General features: G+C 42.5%; 1 protein-coding gene across 1 annotated transcript in view; it reads left to right on the forward strand.

The window, feature by feature from the left end:
- Positions 1–14,243, forward strand: part of COL22A1 (collagen type XXII alpha 1 chain) — a 226,935-nt gene that overhangs the window by 117,943 nt on the left and 94,749 nt on the right. The window contains exons 13-17 of the mRNA XM_030505667.1: positions 65–118; positions 1,504–1,557; positions 6,656–6,709; positions 9,499–9,543; positions 13,588–13,641. Of these exons, the coding sequence (XP_030361527.1) occupies positions 65–118; positions 1,504–1,557; positions 6,656–6,709; positions 9,499–9,543; positions 13,588–13,641 (261 nt within the window). The remainder of the gene's footprint in view (positions 1–64; positions 119–1,503; positions 1,558–6,655; positions 6,710–9,498; positions 9,544–13,587; positions 13,642–14,243) is intronic.

Consider the following 14,243-nt stretch of genomic DNA (forward strand, 5'->3'; position numbering starts at 1 on the left):
TCATGTCCTTGCACTCGCAACGGGTGTTAATATTGTGCTGATGACAATCCTGTTGTTGTAACAGGGGTCCTTGGGCTCACCTGGCCTCCCTGGGAAGGATGGAGCAAAAGGAGAAGCCGTAAGCCGTTCTGTTCCTCCCCTGTAATCCCTGCTTTTTAGTGCGAGGCAGGCAGTGGAAATCAATCTGTATTGAGTGAAACATGTCTTGGGGATTTGTATAGCCGTTTTAGGAGCAGCAGAAACAAATGGTAGGAGGTTAATAGCCTCAGCACTCTCCTTCATGCGTTTGAAGAAGTCTTCTGGATTAGCCATCCTGATTTGCTCCTAGAACAGCTTTGTTACCATTTATTAAGATGGAAAAGGGGGCAGTCATGGCAGCATGTGGCTTGGGGCCCTCTGCTGTGCCTGTGTAGGTTAATAGCTCCAGCTCCAGAGTTTGGCCATTTGTTTTAAGTCTGGCAAAGAGTCATTGGCTGGTGGAGATGGCAGGGCTGCAGGGGACCATTTTGTACTTCCACAGTGGACAGGGGTAAGAAAAATAGGTGTTTTGGTCACAGAAGCAAGCACCTAAACTCCTCTTGTGCGCTACTAAAGCTAAATAGCAAAGGCAGAGGTCCAGTGTTAGCTCAAAGGAGGAGGCAGCATACCAAATACTGCCTATAAGAGGACTACAGATGAAACATAAAAACACAAACATATTTTCCTGTATCTAAATATCATATTCTAGCATCTAAATCACATATTCCAGTATCAAAAACTAATATAAGTGTGTTTTAGAGCTTTCCCTCCTTTTCCTGCTTAGTCATCATCCCTTTGAATTTTCTTCCCAATGATGGACCTTTATGATCTCATTCACCGTCCATTTGTGGCAGTCAATTGGTGGTAACTGGAGGAACTTGAGGAACTGAGTCTTTGGAAGGGCAGGCATACACTAAAGCAGTGACACACAGCAGAAAAGCTCTTTCTTTCCCCTGTTGCCTACATCCTGTTTCTCTTTTGTGCCACACTTGTGGAAAAAACATGGTAATTTCCCAGTATAGCTTCCAGGACCAATACAACTTCATTGCATCACATGTAGCATGGCCTGAGCTTGGACAGTAACATACCTGGACTTGGAGAATTTCTCATAGGATGCATTTTTTTGCACTATAAAGTCACCATTCAAAACCAAATGCGTTATGCTGTCTCCAAGGAATCCGTGCTTGTAGACTGCAGTCAGTGCAAGCTGTACACAGCTTAGGGAACTAACTTCTTGCTACTTAGGTGATTGTGTTTGAAGAGCAGATGAATAGCTGCTTCAGTTTTCAGTTTGCCTCTTTCTGCTTTGATTTGCGTGAAGAAAGCACACTGCAAACTTTCAGATCTCTGGATAATGATGCTCAGGACTGTAGTTATTAGATAGAGCTTCCATTTCTAAGGCTGTATGTAATGACTATTTTGAGCCATCCTGGCTTTTATATATAAAAGGTTAGCAGTTACCACCAATATTGCTGTTACTTGCAGGGCGAACCAGGACAGCCAGGAGCATTTGGACTGCCAGGGCCAGCAGGTCCAAAGGTAAGCTTTCATTTCTTCTTTACATGGGCAGGCATTGTTTCACTGACTTTTTATATGTGTGGATTGCTTGAATTACTTTTTGTTTATGACTTTCTGCATTCACCAGTGTGAATATCAAAAGTCAAACTGCTCATTTTCATTAGGGGTCTGTTAAGGTATCAGCAATTAGGCAAAGCATGTAAAAAGAAGAAATACCTTTTGTTCAATCAACAGCACAGCTGAAGAACATAAAGAGAATGTGTTTTGGGGCACATGAGCCTTGCTTCATGTCTTCAATAAGCATTCCCAACTCTCACAAAGATGTGGGCAAGAATCATCCCTACTCTATGACTGTAGGAAAAAAAAAATGTTCATGGAGAAATCCTAGTCTGGATGTTTCTGCTTATTTTGGGGGTTTCATTTTTGCACCAGTAGACAGTAGCTGAGTGATACAGGACACTATGCTTATATCACTTGGTTTGCTTCAAATAAGATGCCTCTGAATGAAGATCTGGTGAGACTCAGATGGGTGTCAGAAATGTGCTTAAATTTTGAAGCTGTTCTCATGATCAATTCTTTAACCTCCTTTCAAAGCCTCAGCTCTCCTTGCCTTGTTCCCTGGTTACTGAGGGGATAACCGTCTCTCTTTTGGTTTCAGTCTTGTTATAGCGCAAGAAGATAGTGCACTAGATTGATGGGTTCAAACTTAAACAGGGGAAGTTTAGGTCAGATGTAAGGAAGAAGTTCTTTACAGTGAGGGTGGTGAGGCACTAAAATGGGTTGCCCAAGGAAGTTGTGAATGCTCCATCTCTGGCGGTGTTCGAGGCCAGGTTGGACAGAGCCTTGGGGGACATAGTTTAGAGCGACATGTCCCTGTCCGTGGCTGGGGAGTTGGAACTAGATGATCTTAAGGTCCTTTCCAACCCTAACTATTCTATGATTCTAAGTGTGTTTTCAGGGGCATCATGCACAGCAAGGTCAGCTCAGCCTATGAAAGGTGCTGCAAGGACAACAGATCGATTGCCCAAGTTTTTCACCCATTTTGCTCTTGTACATGCAATCATCTTTAAGAACTGCATCTTTTTGGAGGAGCCATATCTGGTCATCTAAACCTTCCATTGAATTTTCCTTTGTCCTTACATAAGAGTGAAGTAACTGAACACCTTTCCAAATATAGTCCTGATTGTCACTTGGCTCTGTTTGAGAGGACTCAATGAAGCACTTTATTTGTACAGGTCCTTCTGGGTTCCTCAGCTATTCAGAGGCTTTTGAGGGTATCAGAACCAATGGTGTGCTTGTGGATTAGTGACAATACTTGGTAGCCATCCCACAGCTCTCTGCGGGACCCATATTGCCTTCAGCAACATGAAGGGGTTGATTGTGGAAGCTGCATGGCAGCGTGTTCAGCAGGGGATAAATGAGAGCTGTGAAGCAGGGATGGGCTGAGCTGAGTGAAGGCACTGTGGATACTGTTTGGTCCTTCAGTGTGATTTGTGAGTGGGTGAAATGAACCGAATTCATCACCCACTAATGCCTGTCAGCTGCATCTCTCCTATCACACAAATACATATTTTCTCTCCTTCCTGCATGTTTCCCATAGTGGAATTACAAACCAGTAACCTATATGATGGTCTTTGAGGTACAAAGTTCCTAGCCCTTGCTTTGCAAAGCTTTTACAAACCAAGCTGAACTGAGGCATCTATATCTACCTCCAGAAGAGCTTGATCCTGCACAATGCTCCATATTTCCCATCAGAATCATCAGGCACATAGAGTCCAGCCAAGTAATGAGGCAATGCTGAATAGAAGTTCAGCACTATGGGCTGGGCAGGATAGGTGCTGGTGGGACTGCACCTATAGACATCCGACTAGACAGTGTCAAGTGCTCCAGTGAGAAGGTGAGCCTGGCTAACCCCAGCATCTCAGCTACAATATGATTGTGTGCTTTCACAGTGACTTTTATTTCCCCCAAAAGATGTGCTGCCTACATGCAGTGTCCTCTAGCTGGATTCTGGCCTGAGCTATTTTAAGAAACAATCCTGACTTTTCTGACAGGGCTTTAAAATATAAAATTTGAATCCACACACCTTTACTCCTCGGTATTTGTGGAATGAGGTGTGGAGAGATGGGCAATCAGAGAGATTACCTCTCCAATAACTATTGTAATGATTGGGGTTTTTTTTGCCAGATGACTTATTTTTATCATCAGCATCAATACGGTGGCTCTGGGCTGTACCCCAGGCTCCATGGAGTGCTACCTTGCAGGTTCTCTGGCTGAGATTTGGTCCTTCCTGCCTGAGTCCATCTTCATTTGCATGGAGCCAGGCAAGCACAGTGCACACTCAGCAGTTGTATGTGCACCCCAGAAAACTCAGCCCCCTGATTATCTGCTTGGCTCAGGGATTTCCAGTCTTCTGCCTCAATGGGAATTGCCCACACTTTCTTTTAAGGAGGTGCCTTGCAGCTTGTTACAGATCTAATTAATTGTGTGAAGCTTCTAGTAGGACAGGTAAGGGTAGAGCAGACTTCTGATAATAGGGCTTCAATCCACAGAGGTACCTTAACGGATGATGACACCATTAGGGTACATGTTGAGGCCCTCAGTGGCATGGTTTAATGGTGGTCTTGGCAGCCCTGGGGTAATGTTTGGACTTGATAATCTTAAATGTCTTTTCCAACCTAGTTGATTCTATGATTCTATGTGTGGGTTACAGGAGTGAAATGGCCTCAGTATGTCATCTCTGGTTTTAGTTGTGAAGTCTCTAGGGGAGATTGTTTCTAGCTCAGTGTCTTCATCATAAAAATGTGTTGGGTTTTTTGATGTGTGTTTGTTGTTCTGTTTTCTTTTCCATTTGCTGGGTAAACTTCGTTGCTTACCAAGAAGAATGTATGAATTTGCTGGCTATGAGCTGATGGAAGTAAAGAGGTCGAAACAGTCAGCTTTGTGCTAATCAGTGTTAGAGCTTCTGGTTATAGAAGATGTCACTGCAGACCGAGATGGCTAGAAATATCCACTGGTCAGTGGAGAATGCTCCCACATAAATACGTGAGACCTGGCAGGTTAATTTGAGTAAGTGGGTCCAGATTAAAAAGGCCACAGCTCAGGTCCCTCACCATATTACAGCAGTGAAACAAAGCTTGAGGTTTTGAGACCAAGCCCTTTAGCCTGTAAAATCCTACAGCAAATATTCAATCTTTTCCTTTTTTTTTCCGCCCATATTTTTAGTAAATGGTTAATGAGATTTTCTGTGGCTGTCAGTGCTGTGGCACTGAGAGAGCTGTAACATACCCATCTGAACTGACAGTTATCTGCACTTGATAGAAAAAACAGAGGCAGAGGGGAAAAAACATCAAGGCTTTGAAATCTAAAGTATTAGGTAAGAGTTTCACTTTGACAAATTCCCTTCTTGTTTGCTTCGAATGTCTCACACTTCTCTGGTTTACCAGACATGATCTCAGCACACGCCTTGAGTGGGATCAGCAAGTCTTCTCATCCAGCAAACCCAGTTTCTCTATCTGTGACTTTTGCTGAGTGTTACCATGTTTTATGTAATGGTACTGAGTTGGACTTTGACAACTTGCTTCAGGCCTTTCTCTATATGTTTTACCTTCTTTGATAGTAGTATTTTTCTGCAGGCTGAAGGAAGAGCATACCTGCTGCCATTAGAGGACTTATACCACTTCCTGACCTTGCAGGTCCTCAGGCAACTGATGTTGTAGAGATCCCCAGAATTTTGCTTGTGCTTAAACCCAGCTCTTGTTAACTGGTTTGTGAGTTGTGAATCCCCCCAAGTTTGTAATGTGCTTTGCTTCCATGCTTAACAAAGGTTCAGCCACTTCACAGCTAAGCTGGTGAACTACTCACAAGCTTCAGGGCACAGGTTCATCTGCTTTAACAAGTCCTCTCTGGCCAAGGAAGAGAGACTGTTTTGGCAATGGGCAATGCATTCCTTAAAGCAGCTGTGGAACACTGGCTAAGTACAGACCAGCCAGGCTGCCAGGTCTGTGCTTAACAACTGCTCCAAATGAGATTATCATTTGGACTAATGTGAGTATAAATAGGGATTTGACATGACCAGCCTCCTGGGCACCTACACTGGAACAAAAAAGCCTCAGTTCTGCTAATAATTCATTGCAAATGTATCTTGGGGGCTCTTTTTATTTGGTTGTTTGGTGGTTGGTTTTTTTTTTTGTCTGCTTTTTTGTCCTTTTAAGAAGAAAAAAATCTATTAATATGAAATGCAGAAGTGATTTAAAAGTAAAATCTTGATCTGTTTTGAAGCTTTATCCACTACAGCCACTCAATACAGAAGTTAACTGGGTGAGAAGTGAGATAAGAATCAGTCACAGGTGATAGGAGATGCCAAACCCATTCTTGCGGCCAACCTGTCAGGTCCAGTCTGTCTCCATAGGATGGTTTTGAGGGCTGAGCCTGTTCCGCTGAGGATCCAGGCCATTTTCAGGCATGGTAAAACACACAAAAGCACACAGTGAGAGTGCTCTCTGTCTCTCCAGGCAAAGTCAGTGTGTAGCCAGCTGAAGGACTGCTGAAATGTACCCGATCTTCTTTCATTTCTCTCACTTATGTGGAAAATAAACATTGGAGAGTATAATTCTGATCTGTTTCTTTTCATTTATTCTTCAAAATATACAATATTTTGAAGTCTATGATTCATTTATGCTGTGATACAGCCTTTGCTGCAGTTTGCAGCGAATGTTTTGCCTGTGCTTTGTTCCATTATCACTGTGTTCAGGAGCCAAGACAGAGCTCAATCACCCTGCATGCAATGGGCATGCGACAACTGATGTGGCCAAAGCCTTTGAAATAACCTGTAGGGGAACTTGCATGGGACAGTTTCCCTTTGCAGACAAGACTGAAAGCAGAAGGATAAAACTTGCTAATGTCTGAGCACTGGGGACAGAAGCAAACATTGCGGTATCACTTTGGGTAAGTAGCTGGGAAGTCAGACCCAGCTCTCTGTATTAGCATCAAGACAGTGGAGAACCTTCACCAGCCCCTTGTGAGCCCAGAAATGCAACTTACATTTCTGAATAACTGATTTTATTCTTGTTATGTGAGACAGTTTCTGGTGTTTTATTGTATCTCAATTCCTTGCCAGGGATCTGAGGGGAAACAGGGTCCTCCAGGAATTAAAGGCTACGTGGGTGCACCGGTAAGTCATGGCTCTTGGCACTTTCTTGATGCTCTGTAAACTTTCTCTACGACTTCAGTGTGTTTTTTCCAGCTACATTTTTCTTTATCATTATTATTAAGCAATATAGCGTATGTCTGACCACTTTTCTGTACTATGTCCAAATAGAGACATTTTCTTGACTTCATTTTCTTCTGATTTCTTTAAATAACAGACCTGTAGACAGAAGAGAGATGTCACTAGAAATGATTTCATTATTGAGATAACAGCCAGTGATTTTGTGATGCTTCCACTGTGTTGATGCACCGTTTATATGGTGCTTGAAAACTCCATCATAAAGCCAAAAAAACCCCCTAAAACCTATCTCTCAGCAAGTTTCCAATTGTATTTCAAAACTGTCAGGGAATAGCCTTTAGGCTCGGAGACAAACCTGCCTTGAATGAACAGACAGCAAGACCAAAATAAATCAAATTCTGTCAAGTTAACATCTCTGTCTTGTGGTCTCACCATGGCAATTACGGAGGCAGCCTTTAAAGGCTGATTGGATTTTCTGAGATTTAAGCACCTGACTGGGTCACGGCACCCCCTGATATCAATATGGGCTGGAGGATGCAGGGATTGAGAGCCATGAGAAGAAGGACTCGGGGTTTTGGTTGATGAAGCTTAACATGACCTGTCAGTGTGCGCTCACAGCCAAGAAACCAACTGTGTCCTGGGCTGCATCCCCAGACTGTGAGCAGCAGGTCAAGGGAGGGAATCCTTCTCCTTTACTGCACTCTTGTGAGACCCCACCTGGAGAACTGTGATCAGCTCTGGGGCAACAACATATGAAGGACATGGGCCTGTTGAAGCAGGTCCGGAGGAGGCCACAGAGGTGCTCTGAGGGCTGGAGCAGCTCTGCTCTGGAGACAGGCTGAGAGCTGGTCTGGTTCAGCATGGAGAAGAGAAGGCTCCAGGGACACTTTGGAGCAGATTCCATTGACTAAAGGGGGCCTATAAGAAACCTGGAGATGGACTATTTACAAGGGCATGTAGTGATAGGACAGGAGAGAATGGATTTAAGATGACAGAGGGTAGATTTATATTAAATAATAAGAGTAAATTCTTCACTATGAGGATAGTGACACAATGGAACAGGTTGCCCAGAGAGGCAGTAGATGCCCCATCCCTGGCAGTGTTCAAGCCCACTGACCAACCTGGTCGAGTTAGAGATGTCCCTGCTTAATGCAGGGGTATTGGACTAGGTGAACTTTAAAAGTCCCTTACAACCTAAACTCTTCTATGATGCGCATCAATGCATGAATGTGCTCATGCACTGAAAGATTTCTGTGTACCAGCCAAGGCTTGTTTTACACCTCATTACAAAGAGGTCAAATGTATTTAAAAGAGCTTGAGCACTTTGTCTTTTCCCATGTCTTTCTGCATGCTGTTTCCCTGTATGGTCTAAGGCTGAATTTGTATTAAGCTTGAAGATGATGAAATGAACATGGGGGTGTCATTACCTGCCAATGTGATAGAGCTCTTTCAATATTAATGAGATATATGGACAAAGGTATGAGAATATTTCCTTCCTGCTCCTTGAGTCACCTTTTTGTGTGACAAGCAAAGCACTTCTGTGATGCATCATTACTGAAGGTCCTATCCATTTCTACCATAATGCTGACATTTGGCTTGGGCTGCTGGGGAGGAACAAGGCAATAATAATCTACTCAGTCTACACATGGGCCCCATAGTTACTAATGTATTAAAGGAGTCATATTTTTAAACCTCCTGCCATTTATTCTTCGGAAATAGCAGAGTTATTTCTTCGCAGTGTGGGAAACTATAAGCTCAGTTTGGGTTGTTAGAGATGGACAGGGCTGTGCAGAGTTTGCTCACAGACAACCATGGCCTGAGATCTGAATATCTTATTTATGTAAATCATCCTAGTGGCCAAATAAACCCAGACACGTAGCTCTCATAAGCTTAGAGGTAAGTATTCACTATAGTGTAAAATAAATTGAAGTTTAAATACAAATGTATTATTAGAATAAGAATCATTTTAAGATTTGGCAGTTTTAAAGAGGCCACTACTGACTGAACATATTCGTCTGCCTATAGCTGTTAGTTGGTTGCCCAGTTGCTATAATAAAGGTAAAATACAAGGTGTTTGCTGTGCCAAGGGAAGGTGAAACTTATTCCTGCCCATTGAGTCCATTGCCTGTCTTAGCGTTGCTGTCTTCCATCAAACTAAGACTCAGCAATGGTTCTGGTGTACCTGGGAGGAGATGAATTTTACATTTCAAATGAACACTGCTATTGGATTCACAGTGCAAAGATGTGCTTGAGCCTCCAGGACAGGGATTATCTAGCATTTGCCAGGTTCCTGCTGCCTGCTTAGCTACTGCATTGAAAACCACCAGGAATGGGCATTCTTGCTTGTTCAGACAACGGGTTTTTCCATTAGCATTGTCCTCTACCAAAGTCCTCATTGTTTATGAGCAGCATGAAAAATGCAGAGCATTGGTTGTTTTCCAGGCCATCTGCAGCTGTGGTGTGCTCCCTGTCCCTCCACACTGCTGTTGGCAGGAGGGTCCTGTGTCTGCAGGCAATATAATATTACAGACGTCCCTGGGCCCCCAGGTCATCCCTGCTCTAAAGTCTGCTTAGACCATGCTTGGGGCCAACTTTGAGAACTGGCAACATGGGAAATGTCCCTGAGGTTGACTTCAATAGGTTGTGCAGACATGAACAGTGATTTGGTGCCTGATTAGAGGAGATAACTATGCCTCTACTTAGATTGACCTTTATAATCTCTTTCTACTTTTTAGGGTCTACAAGGAGAAAGAGGAGAAAAGGGAACACGAGGAGACAAGGTATTCCTGATGCATGTGAGGAGAAACCAGGCTGCTCTTGGCCTTTGCCCATTTGGTGGGGTTGGCTGCCAGGCCAGCAGCTTTGGAGGGTGATGGATGATGGAGCTGCCTCACTGTGCTCCACCTCTGGCTTCCATCTGGGAATGACCTCCTATGGGAGTGCAAGAGGGCTTTATGGATAGAGACAAGCATACATTTAGGGACTTCTTGTCAGTGTATAGCCAGGGGTGGAGGAATGAATGAATGAAGTGAAGGTATGGAACTGGGAGGGATACAGTGGGGTGTCCACATTATCTGCACCACTTGAGAGTTGTGATGACCACTGGCTACTGATGACCATGACTGCCATCCAGCATGTCCCATCTTACTGCAGCCCTGAGCAATGTCCTGTCTTGCTTGTGCCTCAAGGTGGTCCTGATATCTCGGTGCTGGTCTGGTAGTTTTGCCTGTGTTCGAGCTGTCTGTAGTGATGTCTGGCTACATGTGTCTGTGCAAAGGAGGGAGTTATTAGTTTGTTAGCATGGCCTTATTCCCATTTCTCACTCTCCACCTCCTTCTGGAGAAGAAACCCAGAGATTCACACCAAGCTTTTGCCTACTGGGAAAAATGATCACTAGACCCTTAGGGTGAGATACTGTGTTTTGCTTTAGCATGTGTCAAGATGTCAGTTCCCAGTGCCCATTTTGCCATTTATGATGAAGTAGCCATGACCATGTTTTGCATTCTCTATCCTCTCTGCCGCAGCTAGAGCGAAAAGCTGGTTTGCACTTTATCTTCCCCTTGCTTTTGCCTCAGGCCTTTGCAGGCCTGGCTCAGTGTGTTGTGTCTAGCCACTGTTTTTCTGGAGGCGAGGTTGTCTAATCTGCTGGAATATTTGGCTCCCGGAAGAAAATCCATCTTTCTGACATCACTGTGATGGGAAAGGAAGCTGGAGCTGTGTGTGGGCAGGCAGCTGACTAAGCTAGAGGAAGATTAAAGTGAGGAAGAAATGAATTAGGGTTTGTTTCATTAAAAGGATATGCACAATTAGAGTTCCCTTTCTATTTTTTTTTTTTTCCTGGGAGCAGCCAAATCTCTGCTACAACAATTGTACTTTGATTTTTCCCGGCTTTAATGATGGTCTTGGAGCACCCGCTGCCGTTGCTTTAACTTCTACCAGCCAGTACTACTGTGAAAGCAGTGGGTGTAAATTCGACAGGCCAAATATTTCCTTGTCTGCTCTTCAGTCTGTAACTTGAATACTGACACCTACACAACCTATGTTTCTTTGTGCCTGAGGAGAAGAGTGTTTATTATATTAGATGAGAGCACTGGCCTATGCACTGAGTATTGGTATATCAAATCTGCACCCTCGTATCAAAAAAAGGCTAAATATCCCATAATACCTCTTGCTGCTGCATTCTTATATCCTGGGAACTCAGATATAAATATTGAGGTTTTATAGGTTCCCAAATCCAGTAGTATCAGTTATACCTGCACTTTAGGGGAGCCACTGCACAATATGAGTGATATCTCATGTCCCTTTGCATACAGCAGACTCCAGGACAGAAATAAGCATGATGCACTTGGCTGCCAAGATAAGCCATCTACGTATGTGATACTTGGCATGTTAATTTAGGCACGTACAGCAGTTCAGCATGACACAGGGCATTGCTTTTGCTGCTTAAACATGTGTCCATCTTGTAAATCCTTGTCTGTTGTATTGGAGAAGAGCTCACGTAAGGAGGCAGCAAGGCTGGTCTGCTGCTGCCAGATCCCTCCATGCAGTGGGGTTGCTCTCCATCAGTTTCTCCCAGGAACCTTCAGACTCTTGGGGAACCATTTTTCCAGTAAATCATTACACTTTCTAACTGTTAGAGGTTAGAAAACAGAACTGAAGTTTCTGTGGAACTGGGATTTTCCCTGGTTGCTTACTGGTTAACACCAGAAAAAAACCCCATAGAGTACAGGAAAAGGAAATGGAGTCTTAAAGTGAAAATTGGAGAATAAAACTTTTGTTGTGTTTGATTTATTTTTTAACAAATCCACAAAAAAAAATAACCCAACCCTCCCCCCAAAAAAACCACAAAACCCCCCAAACATTCTCTAAATAGCTTTTTCTTTTTTTTTTTTAAGATTGAAGAAAATAATAATAAAAAATATTTATAATGACAGCTTTTTCTGAAGAAGAAACTGAAATCACAGTTATTTGGAGTGTTTTCACTTTATTGTATACATTCATATAAATAACACGTTTGCCTTTCCCTGCCCCCATTACTAGCACTAAGAACACTAGCACTCTTCTGTTTTGGCAGCTAAAACAGCATGTGTGAATTATTCCTTTCTGCAGTGTGTTGATGTTAAAATGTCTCCTGGGAATACACTTCCCATTTTGTCAGCAATCTACCAGACTGTTGCTTACTGAAAGTCGGGATACTCGTCATTCAGTCAGTGCAAAGGAAACATTAATATGGAAACTATCACTCGAAAAGCAAGTAGATCTGAATGTCTGACACTGGTTTTCATCCACTTTCTGTAGGGTACAGCTCCCACTAATATCATTCTTTGAAATAACGTTTGCGTTACAATACTGATTGATTTTTCTAAAGGGGAAAAAGAAATTGATTTACAAAACCATTTCTAATTTGCTGATCAATGTAGTTTTCAAAAGGAGCTAATTAAACCCAGTGCTGTAAGTGTGGGTTTGCAGACAATAAAAGAGGTCTAACAGGGATCCAGGAGGACAGTAATAAGAATTAAAATGACCGAAACATGAAAAAAGTAAAGCTAATATTTTGCTGTCACTGCTTGTACTTGTAGCATTTTTTACATGCATATTTATGTTAACAGTGGTACTGTGTGTATTAGATAATTTATATTCAACTGTGTGTGCAGGATACAAGTAAAATCAGTGTTACATCTTACAGGGGTTTAACCCTTTTACAGGGAAAGTCCCTATTTCAAAGAGATTTAACCTAAAATGGCTAGAATGGGCAAAGGCCACAATCAGAGAGAAATGAATTTCAGCAGAAGTATGTTATTAACCTGGTCATTATCTCTATTAAGGCCCTGGATTTTAAAATATGGTATATATTCAGCTTGAATGTGGAACTGCAGGATGCTTCATACTTACAGGAGAATGGCATACTCCTACAGATTGGGAACAACTTATCAAGGAGCTGTCCTGCTGGAAGGGGATTTGGGGTATAGTAAACATTATCCTGGATGTAAATAGGAGAATACTCTATAAAACATGAAATAATCTTTCTGTTCAAAGTCAGCCTCAGCTGTGTCCAGTTCCAGGCACCTAGCTACAGTGGGAAGATGTGGAAAAGGTGGACAGTGCACAAATGGAAGCAATAAAGGTCATCAGAGGTCTGAAAAATGTGCCCATGAAGAAAAGTTGGAAGCACTGAGGTTGTTTAGACTGGAAAGGTTTGAAGGGAGAATTTTGTAAGACTTCAAATACGCAAAAGGCCTTTGTAAAGATGAAGGGAACAGTCTGTTCTCTACGGGAGGTTAGGGAATGACATACTACCCTGAAACTGCAGCAAGCAAAAGTCAGGTTTAGTTACATGGGGAAAAAAGCATATCTTCAGGTATTGAAAATAAAGTGGTAGAATATATTTCCTGTGGACTTTGTGGACTGTCCAACTCTGGAGACATATAGGAATGGATTAATTGTTCCCCAGGTTACAGAAAGCAAGGGTGAGAAATGAAAGGTTTTCCTTAACTGGATAAAAATGAGCTATTGCTCGATTGTGGATTCATTATTTTTGTAAGAGCTGATGTTCTCCTTGTGCCCTTTGTCCAGTTTACATGAATTCACCTCATCAGGCAGCGTAAGGATGATGGCATGGAAAGCTATAGCATACAATAGCTTCTAGCTGCAGCAACTCTTCGTAGTACAGATGTGGGGACTTTAGTCATTTTCTCAATTCGGCTGGCTTGAGTTTCTCTCCTTATTCCTTACACTTGGAGCGAATAACACAGACACCTCTTGAAGAACGGTAACTTTAACAGCACGAATTTCAGTTATAGAGGTTCTTTCTCTTCTTTTCCCAGGGAGAGCGAGGCCTAGATGGGTTCCCTGGAAAGCCAGGTCTGGAGGGAAGACAGGTACGTAGCAAATGCTCTGGAGGCTTTGCTCTGCAACTGGAGGCTTTTCTTTGAAATGAGTGGAAATTGACTCTAAAACTGTGATTTATCCTGGGTGGCTGCTGAGCCAGGGCAGGACCCTGCTGCACTGGTAGTTTTTGTGCTCTTTATTCTAAGGATCTTTGTTAGCACAGGTTTTTTGTTTGCTTTTAAATTGTAATGCAATATACACTTCAAGGAAATGCCAGTTCTTCAAAACTGATAATTTAGATGTTTGTCTGAATTTTCATTAAAAACATAAGGAAGAACATACAAAAATTCAGTTGTTTGAGCCTGATTTTTATAAACTTTTTTCCTTTCCACAACATGAAAGGGAGACAACTGGATTTAATATATTTGGTTTGTTTTCAATTAGAAAGGCTTGAAACTATTTACATTTTTAAGATGAGTTGAAACCAGAAAATGGTCTAAAAGATCGATACATTTCTGCTGATTAAGCAGATAATGTTTTGTCTGAAACTATCTGCAGATGCCACAAGACTGTTTTCATTACTCAGGGTATGATAGTTAATGAGAGGCATCCTTCACTCCCAAGGGTCTTCTGGTCTAAATAGCAATGGACA

The sequence above is a fragment of the Strigops habroptila genome, chromosome 1, assembly GCF_004027225.2.
Source record: "Strigops habroptila isolate Jane chromosome 1, bStrHab1.2.pri, whole genome shotgun sequence".
NCBI classification, from domain to species: Eukaryota; Metazoa; Chordata; class Aves; order Psittaciformes; family Psittacidae; genus Strigops; species Strigops habroptila.